Source organism: Eulemur rufifrons, chromosome 19 (genome assembly GCF_041146395.1).
Source record: "Eulemur rufifrons isolate Redbay chromosome 19, OSU_ERuf_1, whole genome shotgun sequence".
In the NCBI taxonomy this organism is placed as follows: domain Eukaryota; kingdom Metazoa; phylum Chordata; class Mammalia; order Primates; family Lemuridae; genus Eulemur; species Eulemur rufifrons.
This window is the reverse complement of record NC_091001.1, coordinates 49106384-49128074: the sequence shown is the minus strand read 5'-3', so window position 1 is coordinate 49128074 and position 21691 is coordinate 49106384. Positions and strand designations below refer to the sequence as shown.

General features: G+C 35.8%; 1 protein-coding gene across 1 annotated transcript in view; it reads left to right on the top strand.

Annotated features, from left to right (window-relative positions):
- Positions 1–216: 216 nt before the first annotated feature.
- Positions 217–21691, top strand: part of DNAH6 (dynein axonemal heavy chain 6) — a 236266-nt gene continuing 214791 nt past the window's right edge. Inside the window, exons 1-3 of the mRNA XM_069494279.1 lie at positions 217–449; positions 9861–10028; positions 13092–13354. Coding sequence (XP_069350380.1) covers positions 225–449; positions 9861–10028; positions 13092–13354 — 656 coding nt within the window. The 5' untranslated portion in view covers positions 217–224. The remainder of the gene's footprint in view (positions 450–9860; positions 10029–13091; positions 13355–21691) is intronic.

The window sequence follows — 21691 nt, the reverse complement described above, 5'->3', positions numbered from 1 at the left end:
CTACAGGGGTTCTTGAAGTCCAGGCACAGTTCCTAATTTTATTCCTCTGGTTCAAGTTCTTGATTTCAGAAGACTAGGATAATTTTGATGTGCTTTCTTTGGAAGGAGGGAGTGAATTCAGCTCTCCCTAGCCCTTAAGTCCCCCTCCACTATCCCCCTTCCCTAATCCTTTTGCTCCACTTTTCATTTCTCCTTTCCTGGCCCTATCTTTTCCAGGAGTAAGAATGGCTTCTCAGGCCAGAGACAGTGAATTCCACCTGGAAAATACTGAAGAACCTGGACAAAATTCTAGGCTTTCACGACTGCAGAGTATAAGAGCAAAGGGAAGAGTGAGTTATATAACACCTACAGAAAATGAATCTGATATACAAACCCTGACATTTAGGCACACTACGAAAGCTCAGGAGAGAACAAGAAAACGACAACAGCCTATAAAATTGGAGCCTCTGGTAAGTTCAAAAACCAGCATTTTAGCTACTTTTTGGCTACAGAGGAAGTTGCAAAATTGCTTTGGAGGACAGAACACATTTCCTGACTCTTAATTGGCAAAGAAGGAATGAAAACCTAAAAGTTAAGAACTTGTTTATGAAGTTGTAAACACTGTAAATATTTATTTAACAAATATTAATTTCTAGGCATTGTTTAAGTTGAAGGATGCAGTGGTGAACAAAGTTTTCTAGTGGGTGAATCCTCTTTAGAATTATGTACAATACAGACACTTAACTATGTAGGTTATAAGGCTTTTTGTAGATATTAGGGTACCACTTAAGACTAGAAACTTCGGTAAAAGTATTATATATAGTTATATAGTTTTATTATTTTCACAGTACATGTCTGGTGTTTTAAAAAATTTTGCATGTCTGAAAATTCTTAACTTTAAGAAACAATTTAGGCCAGGCGCGGTGGCTCACGCCTGTAATCCTAGCATTCTGGGAGGCCGAGGCGGGTGGATCGCTCGAGGTCAGGGGTTCGAGACCAGCCTGAGCAAGAACAAGACCCCGTCTCTATTAAAAGTAGAAAGAAATTATCTGGCCAACTAAAAAATATATAGAGGAAAAAATTAGCCGGGCATGGTGGCGCATGCCTGTAGTCCCAGCTACTCAGGAGGCTGAGGCAGGAGGATGGCTTGAGCCCAGGAGTTGGAGGTTGCTGTGAGCTAGGCTGACGCCATGGCACTCACTCTAGCCCGGGCAACAAAGCGAGACTCTGTCTCAAAAAAAAAAAAGAAAAAAAGGAAAAAAAGAAACAATTTATGCCCTTAGATAATTATAAGTGAATGCAAAGGAACAGTAAAAGTATATAAAAGAAAAAGTGAAAATTCTTACCCCCACCCTGAGACATTAACTACTATTAATGTGGTTGGTTATGTGTCTCTCAGTTGTATATGTTTATTTTCAAATATGTTTGCGTATATATGTGTGTTTATAAACATCTATAGTTTTTTTAAGTAAGATTATACAATGTATACTGATCTTCAAAGTGCTTATTTCACTTAGACATAATAGAAATCTTTCTAATACATGCATATAGAGGAATCTTTTCTAACAGCTGCCCTCTATTTTGTCGTATGGATGTGCCATAATATAGTACCCATTAACTGGTTCCTATTGATGGGAGTTCAGGTTATTTCCTTTTTGGTTTGTTGTTGTTATTTTGCTATTTCAGATAATACTGTGTTGAATGAACTTGGCTTTGTACATATAAAGATGGATTCCTAGAAATGGTATCTTATAGGTCATGGAATACATACATTTTTAATGTTGAAAAATATTGGCCCAATGCCCTCTAGAAAGGTTAAATCAATTTACCTTTCCACCTACAGTGTAATAGAGGGCCTGTTTATCCACATCTGTGTCAAACCTGATGGTATCAGTTCTTTTCTTTTTGCTAGGCTGATAGGTTAAAAATGGCATCAACATTTTTGTGAATATACCTACCTTTATTAATGAAGTTAGGTATATTTTCATTTATTCATCATCCCATCCATATATTACTTATTTTGTAGATTGTCAGTTCACAACCTTTGTCCACTTTAAAATTGTTTGCTTTTATCTCATCATTTTTTGAGTTTTTAAAAATATATTATGTACATTGAACTTTGTTTTATTATTTCTGAAACTTAAGTCTGAGCACTGATTTATTTTGAAGGAAAAAATTCTTGAGGATCCATAGTGCTGATTTTTAATTTTTATTTAATATGACTTTATGGGAAAAATATTAAGTTAGGAATTAACTTTAATTGTTAACAAATTAACATCTTAAATATAAAGAAAATTACAAAACCAATACAATTGAAATTAATACAAAATGCAAAGTATTATAACAGTTGTTGTTAACACTGAACTGGCATTTGCAAGGTGGGTGTGGCACTGACTGCTGCTCCCCTATTCTCCAATGTGCCTTCACTGTCATATTATGTGAGGCATCAAGTCCTGCCTCCCTTTTATCTTCCATGGAATTAGTATGAAACCTTTTACACCTCTTTCTGACACATTTGCCTTCTCTTGATAAAAGTGTATTATTAACCATTGATGATTAAAGTAGTTCTACTTGTCACCGATGCAATTCATTCATGTATATTAAATTTTTGATACATGCCTATCATATGCTAGGCTCTGACCCATGCTCTGAGGCTGCAGCAATGAACAAAACAAATAAGATTCCTGTTGACATTCTAGTAATTCTAAATAAATAGACTGAACAATTTCATCTAATGATAAGTACTATTAAGAAAACAATATTAATACAAAGATTGTGGTAGAAACAGATAGAAGACTACTTTAGATTAGGTGATTACATATGTCATCTGAACAAGTCTCAGCCCATGGCCTGTGTCAACTGTCAGACTTGTGAATGGACAAGACTTTGAACTGTCTCAGCTGATGCCAGGTGGAACAGAGGCAAGCTATCCCCACTGAGCTCTGCCTAAATTGCAGAATTTTCAGCAAAATTAATGTTTTTTAAGTTGCTAAGTTTGAGGCAGTTTGATATACACTAATAGATAGCTGGAACAGTATAAATAATATATGAACATAATGCATACAATATTAAAAAGGAATAAAATGATAAGGAATAAAATGAAAATGACCTAAAGTTCTACCATGCAGAAAGTAGCTTAACATTCAAGTGGCTAATTGCCCTTGTGTGAGTGTCTGTAGTTTGATTTGTTTTAATGGAGTTGGTAATGCTGTATACTTTTTTTTTTTATGATTGACTCCCCTCCCCCTCTTCCTTCTTTCCCTTCCCTTTCTTCTTCCTCTTCTCTTCCCCTACGTCTTCTTCCCCGCCTCCCCCCCCCCCCCGCCCCACCTCCCTCTCTCTTTCTTTCCTCTTTTTTGATAACATTGACTCATTGAAGAGCCCAGGACAATTTTGTAATATATAGCACATTTTTGATTTGTCTGATTGTTTTTTCATGGTGTCATTTCACATGTTTCTCTATCTCCTGTAAGTCTAGAGGCTTGACTAGAGTCTAGTTAAACTTTTTTGGCAGGAGTGCTTCATAGGTAATATTGCAAACTTTGTATTTTATCAGATCAGGAAGTGTATAAAATTATGTTGTCTCAGTATCCATGATGCTCAGTTTAAACACTTGGTTAAGGTGGTAACTGTTTAGCAAATTAATACATAATCTGTGGATGATCATTTGGCATTGCAGGAATGTCTTGTTCCCCAAAAAGCTTTTACAAAATGATTTCAGCCGTCATTGATGATACTTGCCTGGATCAAGTATTACATTGGAGATGGCAAAATATTAGTTCTAATTCTGTCATTCCTTTTGCACTTGAGTTGTAGTCTTCTAAAAATAAGAGCATCTCTCTCCCCTCTGCCACAATTTAATAAAATATCCATGGATTCATAGCTCTTTGCTTATTCAATGTATTTAAAATCAATTATAGACTTTTTTATGTTTGAATTGCCCCGTACACTTATTAGTTAGCATTCTTCTGTAGAGAATACATTTATCTCCTCTTGCTCTGTCACCTGGGCTAGAGTGCAGTAGCATGATCATAGCTCACTGCAACTTCAAACTACTGGGCTCAAGCAATCCTCCCATCTCAGCCTCCCAAGTAGCTGGGACTACAGACATGCACCACCATGCCTGGATAATTTTTATTTTTTGTAGAGGCAAAGGTCTTCCTATGTTGCCCAGGCTGGTCTTGAACTCCTGGCTTCAATGATCTTCCCACTTTGGCCTCCCAAAATGTTAGGATTACAGGCGTGAGCCACTGCGCCTGGTGTGGATTTATAACTTTTTAAAAATTCAGTGTTATACTCCATTACTGTAATATTTCATTTTGGTGCTTAAATGTATCCAGGGGCATAACCTTAAGTTCCTTTGTCTTCTCAACGTATCCACAACAGTTTTTGAGTACTTCTTTGCTTTCTGGCAAAGCAGGATATTCAAGGGTTACCTTGTATTTTCCATGCCCTAGCCATGAAGGTAGGCACTCTTTTTAGTGAAAGAAGGTGTTTAAAGCCCAAGATGTGGTTACTGTGCATACACATTGCCACAGGCCATCACTGCTTTTAGACCTTTTCAGTAAACAGAGGTAGGATGTTTGTGTGTGTGTGTGTGTGTGTGTGTGTGTGTCTGTGTGTCTCTGAGGATTTTTTAATCTTGAATTTACACGGACACCTCTAATTCCAATCCAACATATACAAGTTTTTTCTTAACCTTCTTCCTTCCATATTTGTACTTCATTCTCCTGTAGTGAAAAGTGTGGTTCTTAATAACACCAGTATACTTACTAATTTTCTTAAGCCTTCAATATACAAAAAAGTTTTGAAATTGCTACTTCAATATCACTACAACAACAAGCCTACCAATAAAATTAAAGATTTCTTGACTGATAATTAGAAAGCCTTTCTACTTATCCAGTTTATAAAGGAGTTCGCCCATGTTTCCTTCTAATAACTTGTATGGCATCAATTTTTACATTTATATTTCTGACCCATCTGGAGTTTATTCTCATTTATGGTGTGAGATATGTATCAAATTTTACATTTTCAGATGATTTTTCCAGCTGTTCCAGCACCATTTATTGAAAATAGCATCTCTTTTTAAACTACACTCTTGCCTTTATGCAGAAAAAATTTAACGCCTGAATGGGAAACACTAAGAAAACCTAAATAAAGCTCTACCATACTCATGGAAGGCAAGAATCAATATGGAAATAATATAAAACTCTCCCATAATTGATCTCACTTTAATTCAATCTTAATAAGATTCCCAGAGGCTATTCCTTAGATCTTAACAATATTATCTTGAAATACATGTAGAAGAATAAAGATCTAAAAATTACTTATACAAACTTAAAAAAAAGATATAACAATAAGTGTTGACTTGCCCAACTAGATATCAAGATTTTTTTTTTAATTTTTATTTCAGCCCATTATGGGGGTACAAAAGTTCAGGTTATATATATTGCCTATGCCCCCCCATCCCCCTGAGTCTGAGCTTCAAGCGTGTCCATTCCCTAGACAGTGCACATTGCACTCATCATGTAGGTATGCACCCTTCCCCTCCCTCACCCTCCTCCCCCCCAGTCAGAACTTCAAGCGTGCAGAATGTTTAGCAGTATCCCTAACATCTGCCCATCAGATGCCAGCACCATCCCCGGCAGATATAAGAACAAAAAATGTCTTCAGACATTGACATATGTTTTCTGGGTGACAAAATTGTCCCAGATTGAGAACCACTGCTATAAGGTAATCAGTGAATTTTTCTAGTACACTTTTCAAGAACTTTTTAAACAAATTTTTATTCTTAATTATTATGGGTACATAATAGTTGTATATATTTATAGGGTACCAGTAATATTTGATACAGGCATACAATGTGTAATAATCCAATCAGGGTGATTGAGGTATTTATAAATAAACAAGCATTTACTGTTTCTTTATGTTAGGAAATTTCCAGTTCCAGTCTTTTAGTTATTTTAAAGTATAAGTACTTTTTACAAACTGTCCTGCATTTTTGATTGCTGTATTGTGCTTACCTTGTCAGAGACTATAGTCATTACATGTCATACATAGATAGCTAAGTACATACTGCATGCTCACCACCATTTTTTATTGTAATAAAATATACATAACACTTGCCATTTCACAATTTTATGTATACAATTCAGGGGCGTTAAGTACATTCACAATGTTGTACAACCAACACCAGGCATCCATTTCCAAAACTTTTTCCTTACCTTTCACCAATTTTAGTGTTGGTGCCTCTAGTCATTTTGGTTGTCTGAAACTCATTCTCTAGTAGATTCCCTCCAGAGGGAAGTGATGTACCTGAATTCTTGCATATTCATAGCACTTTGTTTGGAGTTTTTATACTTGAATATCTGTTTGGATGGATATAAAATCTTTGGCTAACATTTTCTTTCCTTGCATACCTTAAACATGTATTCCATTTTCTTCTGGCTTAAAGCACTGCTTACAAAATTTAATGACAATCTGATTTTTTTTCTTTATAAATGACTTAGTCCTTCTTGCCTGAATTCCCAAACGTTTTTTCTTTCTCTTCAAATACTTTTACTAGAATATAACTTAGTATGAGTCATTCTGGGTTGATATCCCAAGTACTTGATATGCCGTTTCTTTTTTTTTTTCTTTTGAGACAGAGTCTCACTCTGTTGCCCGGACTAGAGTGCCATGGTGTCAGCCTAGCTCACAGCAACCTCAAACTCCTGGGCTCAAGCAACCCTTCTGCCTAAACCTCCCGAGTAGCTGGGACTACAGGCATGTGCCACCATGCCCAGCTAATTTTTTCTATATATATTTTTAGCTGTCCATATAATTTCTTTCTATTTTTAGTAGAGATGGGAGCTTGCTCTTGCTCAGGCTGGTCTGGAACTCCTGAGCTGAAACAATTCGCCCGCCTCGGCCTCCCAGAGTGCTAGGATTATAGACGTGAGCCACCGCGCCCAGTCGATATGCTCTTTCAATATGAGAAGTCAAATATTTATTCTTATCTGCAAAGTTTTGTTTCTCTTTAATCACCTTATTTCTGGCTTTTTCTAAATCCAATTTTCTGTTTTTAGTGTCTCTCACTAATTTTTTTAAACTCACTTTGAAATATTAGATTATAAATTTTCCTTTCCATGTGTGAGCATGTCATTCTCGCACATTTCCATTACCTGTATGGCTGTTATTCTGCTGCTTACTCTACTTTTTCCTAAGATAATTTAGTATGAGAGTTGACTACAGTCCTTTTCTGTTGCTCATTGCTACAATTCATTTGTAAAATGATATTAGTTTTCCTGTACTTTTTGAGGAGGGAGGGGTGAAAGAAGGGAAGGTGGCTAAGGAAGTTTTCAAAACTCTAGAACTTTCTCCTCTGTAGTTTTCACTAATTGATTGGAAAGATGGCTGTGTACTTTCTGAGATCTGCTTCCTCTGCTCTCTTTCCCCACTTTTATCTGGACCATCTCTTTTCTTTCTATTGTGTCTGTCTCACTCAGTTAGGATTCTATTCTCTGCAGTTGCTTTCCCATGTGGGACTTTGTCCCAGGATGGATCTTCATTTTGTTAGTTTTGAGAACTTACAGGACCAAGGCCACTCTGGTAATTTCAGACTTGGCCTCAGTAACCTGTGAATTGGAATCTGAAGAACTCATACTTAGTTTCCACTGCTAGTCTCGGTTTCTCCTGTCATACTTTCCACGGAGTGTCTGTTGGAAATCTTAGGGTTCCCCGTTCTCGAGGCCATTACGTGTCCTGTTGCCTTCTCTCCACTTCCTCCAGCACATAGATCATTGGTGGTTTTTCATTATGTACTTGGATTTTAATGTCATAAGAAAAACTTTGCCACTTTGTTCTGTTATACGTGTCCATGAGTTTTTGGTTTAATGATCCTAGCTAGTTTCTAGGTCAGTTTTATTTGCTTTATGTATTTGAGACCGTATTATTGGATACATATAAAGTTAAAACTCTTATCTTCCCAGTAAATTAAACTCTTTTATTATTATGAAGTGACCTTCTTTACCACTAACAATGCTTTTGGCTTTTAGTTTATTTCATCTGATATTAAAATAGCAACGCCACCTTCCTTTTCATAGATAATTGCATGTTATGATTTTCCCATCTTTTTTCAACTTTTCTGTGTATTTATATTTTAGGTGTCTCTTATAAACAGCATAGGGTAGGATTTGTTTTTTAATCCAAGCTGACAAGTCTTTTCTTTTAACTGGAGCATTACATACATTGTCATTTATTGTAGTTACTGAGATACTTAAGTTTAAACTTCTATTTTGTGCTTTCTAATCATCCAACCTGTTCTTTGTTTCTTTTCTGTTTTACATTGTATTCTTTGAGTTGTTTTTTAATTCCTTTTTTTCAAACTACAAATTGGTATTTGTAAATACTTGTTTACTACTCTGTTGGCAACATTATATAATTACCCTAGAAATTGCACCATATATCCCTAAATTAACAAAATTATATCTTTACCCTCCTCCCAGATTATACTCTTTTATACCATTTACCACCCCTTTAATTTTATATATTCTAAACACCACAAATGATAGTTATACTTTTCACTCCACTGATGTTTATTTAGATTTACTTAATATTTATTGCTTTTCATTTCTTTCTTTTTGCTTGAAGTAAATCCTTTAGAATTTATTTTATTACTATTGTACTAGTGACAAATTCTATCATTTTTTATTTATATGAAATATCTTTGTTTCAAGAAATTTCTAATCATTGAAAGATAGTTTCACTCCCCTCTTCTGACTTCTGTTGCCACTATTGAGAAGTCAGATGTTTGTCATAACTTTGAAGGTAATATGTATTCTGTCTTGTGCTTTCAAATATGTGTGTGTATTTGGGGATGGGGGGGCTAATTGTGTGTTTTACTCCCAGTGTTCCTTCACTTTAGTTCTAATCCTATCTAGTTATGATGTGATATGTTGTTGGCATCTTTACTTAATTTCACTTAAGTTTTCTTTGTTCATTTCAGTAGGCTTCAGAGAAGCGTTTTGTAAATGTACACTTACCTTACCATCATTTCTATAGACCATTGTTTGGTTTCTGTGAAGTCATCCTGTGCAAGCAAGCACCTTCTCTTCTCCCACTTTTCAACTTGTCATTCTGGTCTCTGTTCCTTTTTAGCACTATCATATAGCCTAGCTCTTCCTCATTTCTCTTGCACCAAGCTAGCCTTTTCCTTTCTTCAGCGAGTGGCTCAAGAGGTATTTTTATCCAAAACCAATGCAATTTGCCTGACAACTTAACAGCTGTTTCCTTAACTTACTCTCAAGCCTTTTTTTCTTATCCCAGTGTATAAGAGATTAGCTATCATGCTAAACTCATAATGCTTAGAAACTAAAAGCCATTATGATGAATTTCTCGCTTTAGTTTATCATGTTAAAAACTGGGGTTTTATTGCCATGATTTGAAGTTAGATTAGCCTAAGGTAATGCCAGCTATTTTTAGATTTTCAGTCAACTAGGGCTATGGGAAATGGTTGATGATTTTTGGACAGGGTGGTAGGATTGTACATTCCTTCCCATAGTAGCAGTTGTGGTAGTGAATGATGGAGGTTTGTAATGGAAAATTAGGGGGTATATGATTTCATGCCTCTGAGCCTTTTCTGTAATAACTTACTCCTAGAAGGACTCATTGGTAATTTAAAGTATAAAATTAATGGAAACCAAGTAGAAAAGTCTTATTCAAGCAATAGGCCAGGGACATGCAATGGTGATAGTAGCTGTTAGGGCTGTGGCTTTGATAGGATATGAGTCCAAGGAGGAAATCCATTTACAACAGGGAAGGAGTCCAACAGTACTGAAAAATAAGACAAGTTCACACACACCAATGTTAAAAAGATTAACATGTCTCTCTATTTCCCAAAGCCAGTGCTAAAAGTCTACCAAGATCATAAGCAACCAGAATACATACATGAACAGAACCGACTTCAGTTAATAACTTCTGGAATCCTGAAACCCCCAGCAAGCATTGCAGAAAGACGTCCTACAAAGCCATCTGTTGTTATACATGAAGATGCTTTGAAGAAAACACAGGTATAATATTAAAATATTTAATTGATCATTTTAATTTAATTTTAGTTTTATACAGCATTGCTAGCATACTTTTAACTTTTAATTTTGCTTTTATGTTAACTTTTAACATAAGAATAGTAGCAAAATTGTTTTCTATAATGTTGCATAGTGGGTTTGGGTAATATAACATTTCTCAGTTCTTCCTATTTAAGGAAAAATTGTACAGTAGAAGAAAATCGTAAAGGAAACTTTCAGCATCTGTACAGTGTCTTCTGACCTTCTCTTGAAGGTTAAGACATAATAGTGTTTTGGGTGTTGTTATAACTTTTTTGAAATTTTCATCATTTTTACCAAAAATGGCAATCTTTGAAGACCTTGCTGAAAGGCAATAAAGACTAAGCCAGCTAGAAGGACAATTTGTGTCGCTCATGAGAGTCGTATAGTGGAGAAGTTGTCTTGCAAAGTGTAAATGAATAGTAGCTCAGGGTAGAAATCACTAGACCTTGGCTTTAGAGGAACATCTGTAGATAATTAAAGAAAAAAACAGAAAGGGGAGAAAATGTGAATGGCACACCTACAGTAGAGATACCAACAGAGCCAAGATTTCTCTGAGCTTTTGATTGAGAGGATCCTTCAACACTCATTAAACATTTGAGTGCTGGTTGGGTTCCAGCCATTGGGCCAGAGTGCTAGACAAACAGAGTTGAGGGCAAGCTTTGCCCTCAAGGATTTCAGAGTCTGGGATGTGGGTAGGTGGACAAGTGAGCACTCAAGCACAGTATGGTAAGTATGCGGTATGGTAAGAGCTCTCCTTTGTTAAGGTTCAAAATGAGGGATAGAGGGAACTCTTATACCTGAGTGTCAGGAGCCCATTCCGTGGAGAAAAAGCTACCCTTGGGAGTTGCACTAAGCTCAGAGGAATGAGTGAAAAGTTAATGAGATAGATAAGATGAAAGAGGTAGGAGCTCCCTATGGGCATAGGTGAGATCTTCTGGAGAGAATGAAATCATATGATGAATTATATGGAATTGTATAGCTGCAGTTAATATAGTTTCTGTGAAATAGAGAGGGAGCTATCTTAAATAGAGGCAGGAAAAATTTGATTGCCCATAAATTAATTTATTTGGTATAAAGTAAGGATTCAAGAACTTGAATTTTAAAAAGAGGAGAGAAATGTGTATGGGCATCTGTGATGAAAGAGGGGAGATGAAAAAGAATGTTAGACTGTGTGTTGTGCTTCCTGATTGTAACTGGCACTCAGTCACTCAGTGAAGAATTCAGTAAAAAGGTAAGGATTAAAAGGAAATGTAAGGGGAAAAAAGAATATTTCATAAAGGAGAAAGGTATTTATTCTGAGAAGAGGGTAATTTTTTCAGGTATTGATTTCTCAGAATGAGTTTAGAATAGAAATGCAACAGTGAGAATCTCCTAGGAGATTAAGGAAGGCAGAAAGGAAGGAAAGTTGGAAATTTCTGGTAATTTCGGAAGATGCTGACTTATCAAATTGGACTAGGCATCCATCCGAGAGGAGTACTGCAGGTGTTCTACATTTTAGAAATAAATGCTTCCTTTAGTTCCCACCCGCAAGTCTAAGCATATGTGACTGCTAAATTGAACTACATTTTCACACTGAGTTACATAATTAGAAATAAGTGCTCAAATGAAAATGTGTAGCCCTATTATTGAAGAAATCTTTCACTTAGGATGTAGTAGAACTTTTTAAAGAATAGAATTAAGAAAATAAATGCATTTTCTGTTAAAATATCAATACTTTAGTCTTATAAAAATATTAGAGTTGACTACAGGCCTTGTTGAAATATTGAGATAAGGCCATGTGTGTTTTCTCTGGTTCTGGGTATCAGGTCTGGCCATTCTTTGACATAAGAGAACAGTGTCATTGCTGCCATCCCTGACCAATAGGTGGAAGAAGCACACTTTATCTTTTGGATTCAAAGATGTGTTTCCTTCAGCTCTGAACTTGCTAAGCTTCTCTCAAACTGCTATTCAGCAGGGTATATTTAATCAGAAATGGAGAATAATGATCCCTGTGAATACATGAATACAACCTTTCTAGGGAAGTTGTCCCACAGAGCTTGTGGTAATACATCTCTTGCCGAAGTAGCAGCCTCTATCAGCTACACTAACAGGCAATAAAGTAATCATGTATACATTTACATTAGTTATTCGACAAAGCAGGTCCACTATGGTGACTCTTTTACCATAAAGCCAGTCACCCCTGTACTGTCAGAGAGACATAGGTTAACTTAACACTAACCTTTGGGGTTAGTGTTCAGTTTTCTCAAACAAGGTGATTGATTAATCTCCTCCACATGAGGAAAGAATGTGGGTGACGCCACCCTTGTTTTGGGGGGAGAAGCAAAGGGGTGTGAGTGGCAGTGAGAGCTCAGTAGACCCAGGGAGTAGAGCAAAGCTGAAGTATGTGAGCATGGTGGGCGGGACTTAGCGTTGCTGCTCCACGTGTGGTCCAGCAGGACCCACGTCCAGGCACAGGTTAGAAATGCAGAAGCTCAGGTTCCACCCAGCACTTCTGAATCAGAATCTGGAGGATAACAAGACATCCAAGTAATTCACATGCACATTTAAGTTTGAGAGGACCTAGTCTACAAAACAGGCAATTATTAGTTAATAAAATATAGGCTTGTATAAAGCTATCACACAGGGATTCCCAAATACTCAATGTAACTACCCCTCATATTCACAAAAAAGGAAAGTTATTATGAGTTCTGAAAAGGTTGTCAGAACAGGTGAGGAGGCTTGGGGGAGGGACCACAGTCAGGACAGATGCAGAGCAACTGAGCAAGGAGGGTGGTGGGCCCCCAGGGACACCAGAGAGCTGGTACTATTTTCATATAATAAACGTGGAGTTAAAGGAGGGGGGAGGCAATGGGAGCTGAAGCTAGGACTGTTTTGTGGGATGGGGATGGGCATGGACAGGGAGTACTAAGGAGGAATATCACTGCCTAACAACAGTTTGAAAATTTTCATAATTAGTCCTTGAGGGTAATATGTTGTCACTTCTGTGTGTGTGCAGAAACTCATTTTTAAAACATTGGCTTTGTTTAGATCCATCAGCCCTCTGCTGAGGTATTCTCTCCCTCTCCTCCTAAACTGTCACGTGCAAGTATCGGAAGAAGAGGTCTGTTTGGGACTCGCTCTTCAGCTTACCCTAAGTACACATTCCAAGACCAGGAAGAAGTCATTAAAGCCAACATCTCTGACCCCTTGCAAATCATTAAAATAATACGTGAAAATGAAAATCTTGGATTTCTTTATATGATCCCTGCAGTGCCAAGGTCTTCCACTGAATACGATACATATAACCTGAAGTGAGTTCTTGTTTATGAAGTAACTTCTTTAACAATGAAAATTACAAATAAGATTGCAAATATTATATTATCCATAATTGATTGGGGTATTAAGGATAAATGTGATCAAATATAATTTTGGTTATCATTCGATGATAAATGAATCATAATCACAATAATTTTATTTATTTTTCTCAATTATCTTTCCTTTATTCATTCAGAAACATTACCTACTTTGTGAAGTCATGCACTGTTGCACTTCTCTATGTAACATTATGCCTTCTGTTTTTAATCAGTCTTATAAACATAGTTTTGATAATTTGTGATTACTGAGAAAAGATGGCAATCTATAAAAAGCAGGTGATTCCTGATTTGTTTTTTATGTCATTTCATGTTTCCTTTATAGAATAAAAATGAAGATTTTTTTTCAAAATAAGATGAGCTTGATAACTTAGGGTATTCACATTTATTGTTTAAACAAACACGTATGATCTATTGTTGCTTAACACACATTTGTTGTTAACACAATTTGAAGAGTCACACAACTTTGAGTCTGAGAATTGCTTTACATTTCAGCACAACAGATGACAGTTGGTTAGTAGAACTTAAAGATGATAGCGGCTTTTCTCTGTTGTTTAGTCGGGCTGGTAGCAGTTGTTGAGTTAGTCTTTACTTGATGGAGATAATAGCTTTGCTGCCAAATTCATTGAGCTAACTTCCCCCATTCTCTGCTCTCTCATTCGCTGTCATTCAGCCCTGTGGTTTTGACTGAGCCAAGTGACACTGAGGAAAGCTTTCCTTCTGGAGAGAAAGGGGAGAGCAGAAACATATTTTAATCAAAATTTAATACAATAGTTTTGTTGTAAATCTGAAAGAGCTTAACAGAGTGAGAAATAATTTGTAGGAAGAACAGAGATGCTTTATGAAAATCCAATCATTCAGCAAAATTTATTGAGCACCCTGTCTGTAGCAGAAACTGTTTTAGGTGCTAGAGATATATTAGTAAACCATGCAGATCAAAACTGCTGCCCTCATGGAGCTTACATTTTAGCAGAGGGAGACATTAATAAACATGATACGTGATTAAATTATGTAGAATGCTAAAAAATGATAGGTATTATAGAAAAAATAGAGTAGGGCACAGAGGGTCAGGAGTGCTGGGAAAGAAGCTGTGAATTAACTGGGGGCTGAGGGTGGGCCTCAGTGAAAGGCTGGCATTTGGACAAGAAGAAGAAGGAGTGAACTGTGTGGTGGTGCAGGGGAGAGCATTCCAGGCAGCAGGAAAATGAATACAAACATCCGGAGGCCAAAGCAGACCTAGCCTGCTCACGGGGCAAAGAGGAGGCTGTTGTGACTACAGTAGAGTGAATGACAGATAGAGGACAGATCATGCAGCACCTTGTTGGCCACTGTAAGGACTTCAGCTTTTACTCTGAGAAAAAAATGGAGAAGTATCCAGCTTTGAATTACATTTTGGTTTGTTTTTCTAAAAATTATTATGGGTACATAGTAGGTATATATCTTTATAGGGTACATGTGATGTTTTGATACAGGCGTACAATGTGAATTCATTGAGTCAGGGTAATTGGGTTATCCATCACCTTAGGCATTTATCATTTCTTTGTGGTAGGAACATTCCAATTCCAGTCTTTTAGTTATTTTAAAGTATACCCTAACTTATTGTTGATTATAGTCATTTTGTTGTGCTATCAAATATTGTTCATCGCATCTAACTATCTTACATGTTAACCATCCCCACTATATCCTCCCCTCCCCACTACCCTTCCCAGTCTCTGGTAACTATCATTCTACTCTCTGTTTCCATGAGATTAATGGTTTTTAATATTTATATCCCACATATGAGAACATGTGAGATTTGTCTTTCTGTGCTTGGCTTATTTTATTCAGCATAATGTTCTCCAGTTCCATACATGTTGTTACAAATGGCAGGATTTTGTTCTTTTGTGGCTATATAATATTCCATTGTGTGTATGTTCCACATTTTCTTTATTCATTCATGTGTTGATGAACACTTAGATTGATTCCAAATCTTGGCTATTGTGAATAGTGCTGCAATAAATGTAGGAATGTAGGTATCTTTTCAATATACTGAATTCCCCTCCTTTGGATATATAGTTAGCAGTGAGATTGCTGGATCATATGATAGTTCTATTTTCAGTTTTTTGAGGAACCTCCATACTGTTCTCCATAGTGGTTGCACTAATTTACATTCTCACCAACAGTGTATGAGGGTTACCCTTTCTCTACATCCTCACCAGCATTCATTATTGCCTGTCTTTTTGATAAAAGCCATTGTAACTGGGGTGAGATGATATCTCATTGTAGTTTTGATTTACATTTCTCTGATGACTAACGATGTTGAGCATTTTTTCATATATCTATTAACCATTTTGTGTATCTTTCTTTTGAGAAATGTCTATTTATATCCTTTGCCCATTTTCTAATTGGGTTATTTGATTTTTTTTCCTATGGAGTTGTTGGAGCTCTTTATATATTCTAGTTATTAATCCCTCGTGATATGGGTAGTTTGCAAATATTTTCTCCCATTCTGTGGGTTTTCTCTTCACTTTGTTGAGTGTTTCCTTTGCTGTGCAGAAACTTTTTAGCTTGATGTGATCACATTTGTCCAATTTTACTTTGGTTACTTGTGCTTTAAGAGTACTATTCAAGAAGTCCTTGCCCAGGCCGATGTCCGGAAGTGTTTCCCCAATGTTTTCTTGGAGTAGTTTCATAATTTCAGGTCTTAGATTTAAGCTTTTAATACATCCAGATTTGATTTTTTTCTATGGCAGGAGATAAGGATCTAGTTTCATACTTTTACATATAGATATCCCATTTTCCCAGCACCATTTATTGACGAGACTGTCCTTTCCCCAACGTATGTTCTTGGCACCTTTGTCAAAGATAAGTTCACTATAGATGTGTGGACTTACTTCTGGGTTCTCTACTCTGTTCCATTGTCTGTCTATCTGTTTTTATGCCAGTACCATGCTGTTTTGGTTACTACAGCTTTGTAGAATAATTTGAAATCAGGTGGTGTGATTCCTCCAGTTTCGTTCTTTTTGCTCAGGATGGCTTTGGATATTCTGGGTCTTTTGTGATTCCATATAAATTTTAGGATTATTTTTTCTATCTCTGTGAAGAATGTCACTGGTATTTGATGGAGATTGCATTGAATCTGTAGATTGCTTTAGGTAGTATGGGCATTTTAACAATATTGATTCTTCCAATCCATGACCTGGAATATCTTTCCATTTTTTTTCCTGTCCTATTCCATTTCTTTCCCCAATGTTTTGTAGTTTTCATTATAGAAATATTTCACTTCTTTGATTAAGCTTATTCCTAGGTATTTTATTTCATTTGTAGCTATTGTCCATTGTATTACATTCTTGGTTTCTTTTTCAGACTGTTTATTGTTGGCATTTTTGTATGTTGGTTTTTAATCCTGAACCTTTACTTAATTTGCTTATCAGTTCTGATAATTTTTTTGTGGAGTCTTTAGGTTTCTCTAGATATAAGATCATACTGTCTGCAAACAAGTTTAATGTGACTTCTTCTTTTCCAGTTTGGATGCCCTTTATTTCTTTCTCTCATCTGATTGCTCTAGCTAGAACTTCCAGTACCATGTTAACTAACAGTGGTGAAAGTGGGCATCTTCATCTTGTTCCAGATGTTAAAGAAAAGACTTTCAGTTTTTCCCCATTCAGTATGATACTAGCTGTGGGTCCATCATATATGGGTTTTATTGTGTTGAGGTGAGTTCATTCTATACCCAATTTTTTTAGAGTTTTTATCATGAACAGGTGTTGAATTTTATTAAATACTTTTCCAGCATCAACTGAAATAATAATATGGTTTTTTTCTTCATTCTGTTGATATGATGTATCACATTGATTGATTTGTGTGTGTTGCATGCCTAGGATGAATCCCACTTGATCATGATGAACAATCTTTTTCATGTGTTGTTGAATAAAAGGATCACTCTGGCTGCTATGTAGAGACTGAGGGAGCAAATATTAAAACAGGAAGACCAATTAAAGGCTGTAATTATTGAGGTGAGACATGGACCAGGTGATAGTGGTGAGGTGGTGAGAATTGAGTCTGATTCTGGAAATAATTTAAAGGTGAAGCCAACCAGATGTTTTTATGGATTTCATGTAGGGTAGACAACCAGAGAGGAGTCCAGATGAATTTAATGATCTATTTGTCTGAGCAAGAGGGGTAGACTTGCTGTTAACTGAGACAGAGAAGACCAGATGGACAAGATTTATCAAGGAAAAAATACAAGTTTGGGTTTGGATATATTAATTTGGGGATGCCAAAGGGAGAACAGACAAGGGGTGGTAGATGAAGGAGAATTGGAGTCAAAAGAAGAGAGGCTTTTTTTCAAGATGAGAGAATTAACTTGTCTTTTTAAGATCAGAGAATTAACATAAACAAAGGTCAGGTAGGTCAAGATGGTCCTACAAATCTTTAACATAGCATTGTTACTTCTGTGCATATTTTTCTTATTTCCCTGGGAGTTATTTTTGGGAAAGGAACAGTTATCATCTTTCTTTTCATCTAGTTATTTTTTTTTCTAGCCTACATGCAGAGCTAAGCAGAAACTTTTACCCCAAAGGATATTACCACAGGGGGTCAGAAGAAAATGGAGCTAGTTATGCTAAGCCTCCCTTCCACTGTTACAGTATGTGTTAGGCATTAACAATTTTGTCAAGAATAACCTTTAAGGAGGTGTCTAATTATGTTGGAAGATCAGCCTGGTACTATATGCTGCAGATAATCTTGCCCAGCATGGAGATATAATGGGTGACTTTGGTCAGATCTGGGACAAGTGAGAGGAAACAAGGCAAAGGATCAGGGCCTAGAGAGATCATGAACAGTTTAGAGAAAAAAGAATAGTGCTGGTCAAGACAAAATAAGTCTATTTTGTTAGGACTCGGACCTTGAGCAAGAGTGCTTGTAATTGCCAACAGTCATGAGGTGCTGGGGAAGTCTGATAGCTAGAGAGCTGGGTTATATGCCCACTAAGTGAGAGGACACCAGAGCAAGTCACTACCTTTTACATGTCCTAAAAGATGGTGATTTATTGGTGTTTACTACATTCTAGGTACTCCAAAGTATTTACATACATTGAATCACTTAATCTACATAATAATACCATAATATAGATAGAATTATTATCTCTATTCTACAGATGAGGCAGAAATGGTTAAATAATTTCCCCCAGGTCATACAATAAGTAAATGGTGGTCTGGCTCTAGAAGCTATGCTCTGGATTAAATGTCTTTGCTCTACTAAAATCAGGATGAAACTTGGAGTTGTTCCCAAGAGGCCCAAGAGACCGAGAGTTCGCTATCGAAGAATTCCTTTATTTCATCACAAATGTGGTGAAGCAACAGAAACATTTTCCATAATTTCCAAATCCAGAGCAATAATCTGTCTCTCTGATAAGCCTATTGAATTTTTCCAGAACCAATGTGAAAAAAATTCAAAATAATGCTTTCCAATAAAGAATTGAATAAAGGTGTAACTGAGATCTAAACTACAGAAATCGTTTAAAGTTGCATTCCTTGTAGCAAAAAAAGATTTAAAAAAAAAGATATGTCATACTATTGCTAAAGAACCTATGTAAAGGTGTACTCAGATAGAAAATAGAGTAAGTTATGTTATTTGCAAAATTCGCATATTGACTGACACTATAGACATCATTATAAAATGTGCTGACAGATACTTTGCTTTAACTAGTCCCATATATGGAATGCACAGATCAGTGTTTGCCATAAATACAGCACATATATGAAGAAAAAGTGTTTGACAACTTTTTTTGTTCTAATTATCACTAAAAACCTGTGCTATAGAAGAGTTTTTTCATTTACTTGTGAACAGGGATTTAGAATGGAAAAGGCATTTGGGAATCGGTAGTGTCTGAGCACTTAGTTGTGTGTGCAGCAAGAATGGCTTTGCTCTGCTCCAAGAGAACATTCACATACAACCGTATACCTCCCATTTTGGGCAGCATTGACCAAGAGTGAAAATTATGAATTTCATCAGGGCTACTGACTTGTGCAGTCTTCCACTGTGAAAAGTGTACAGTGGTATTTACAGTGAAATAGCAAGTGGAAGATTTTGTTTCAATCTTGAAAAATGCAAGAAATGAGGAGTAAGATTTAAAACATTTTGTGAAGCTAGTAATACTACTAAAGACTATTTTTATGATTTTAGGAGGCTTGCTCAAGGGGTATGTCTTAGAGTTAGATATGTTTAGTGTTTGAATAGACAACCTATCACTTCAATGCCAAAATATTTTTATGATGACAATACAATATTGGGATTTTAGGCTGACTGAACTCTAGTGTAGATGTCAAATGCCTCCTACTTGGGACAGAGTAGGCCCTTTCCAATATCTGATGATTTTACTCATTGAAGGAAAATAATGTATTAGTGGGCATGTCTATCCAAAAATCATATTTAAATGCAAAAATTTGAGGAGATACTTTTTAATCCAAATGCAATCAAAGAGTTGCTAAGGATTTATTTACTGCCATCTTCTTAATTGAAACACTCGGCCTTTCAGCTTTATAACATAGTGAATGTACTTGACTTAGCATCTGATTCAGTTCTAAAAGCAGACTCTAATGAAATGATCAAGAAATTGCCGGTCCATAGATCTTACAGAGATCCAAAACTATATTACAGAAGTTTCAGTTACATGCTGCCACTTTCAAAGACCTCAAGTTATTATTTAAGATCATTTAACAAAAAAATAAAATTATAACTGAGAAATGGAACCAGCTGTGTGTGAACCCTCATCTGAGGCTTACATTACCCGTCATTCAGCTGGCTAAAGAGAACCTTGTTATTCATTTTAAACTGTTATTAGTTATATTTATTATTTTAAAATTTGTGATGAGAACTGTAAAAAATTTGCTTAACATTGGTAGTCTGAATGAATGCCAAATGCCCACTAAGTGGTTCTAGGTGCGAATGTTCGAGTAGCATGGCTATAAAGTGAAGCTTTCCAAGGAAGCTTCCTGCAGAGCAAATGACTACTGGTGTGCCCAAGTTGTTTATGATGGTAAAAATTTATTTTTTTGAAAAAATATACTCATTCAGAAATTTTATTTATTTTTTCACCACAGGTAAAATTTCATTTTCCTAATATTCATATGGCTACCTTCTGAAACTTTCTGAATTCAGAAAATATTTTCGTAGGTAAGACTGTGTAGGCCCTCTGCCAGAGAGCAGCTCTGTAGCGGGAACGCAACCCTGCCGCCTCCCTGTCAAGTCCTTCCACGTAGTTTAGTTGTTACTATGGACACTGCCTTTAGATTTCTAAGACAAACTCAGTTTATCTGCAAAATTCTTTCTTTTGTGCATGTGACAAACACAAAGAAATTCTTGTTTAGTTTTGTTTGTTGATTTTTGTTTGCTTTTATTTCTCATAAGTTTTCCTATTGACACAGATGCAATTGCTGTTATTTTCATATCATTATTAGTATTTACTATTAGGTGTTCCTAAAAAAAAGCAATTACATGTTTCTGATTATTGTTTTTACCCCTTCTTTCGTCCTTTCTTCTTGTTTGGTTTTGAAGTTACCAACTGGACAAAACTCTTAATTGAATTTTATAATGAATTGCTTTTAAAAATGAAAAATGGTTTTCCAAAACATAATTTTTAAACATAATTTAATAAAATTGTTTTGGTAAAGAGCACTGTAGGCCTTTGCAGTTTTAAAAAATGTTTTTACATAAGTATAAGTAATGTTTATATTTTTTAATTGGTGTAAAATTGTACTTCTTAATGAAATCTATATCTCAATGCTTCCTGTTTTTCTTATCACATCCTTGACTTGAATTTTTTAAACACTTTTCATGCAAATTACCTAAATTTTTAAAATTCATTTTCTGATATCATTAAGGTCTACATTTCTCTTAAATACTTTTGATTATATGGATTTAATATTTATCTTTTCACTCATTTATAATAGACAATTTTCTATTAAAGCTGGAAAACTACTAGATCTATAAGGCAAAGTAGTCAAAAAAAATTAGAAATTAGGGAACATAATTGGAATTATCTCAAACTTAGATTTGTGAACTCCAATAATATACCTGTCCTTTTGCCTAAATATCTTATTTGTATGGAAATGTCATTAAATGAGTCAGCGGTGCCAAGCAAGCTATATCATCAACACCTTACCAGAAGATATCCACTCCCTGAAGAAAAGGGTTTGAACTTTTAAAGCATGTACAAGAACAAAATATGAAACAAAGTTCTGCTTTTAGATTAGTATCAGATCAAGAAGCTCAAGAAGCTCAAGAAGCTAAGGATGC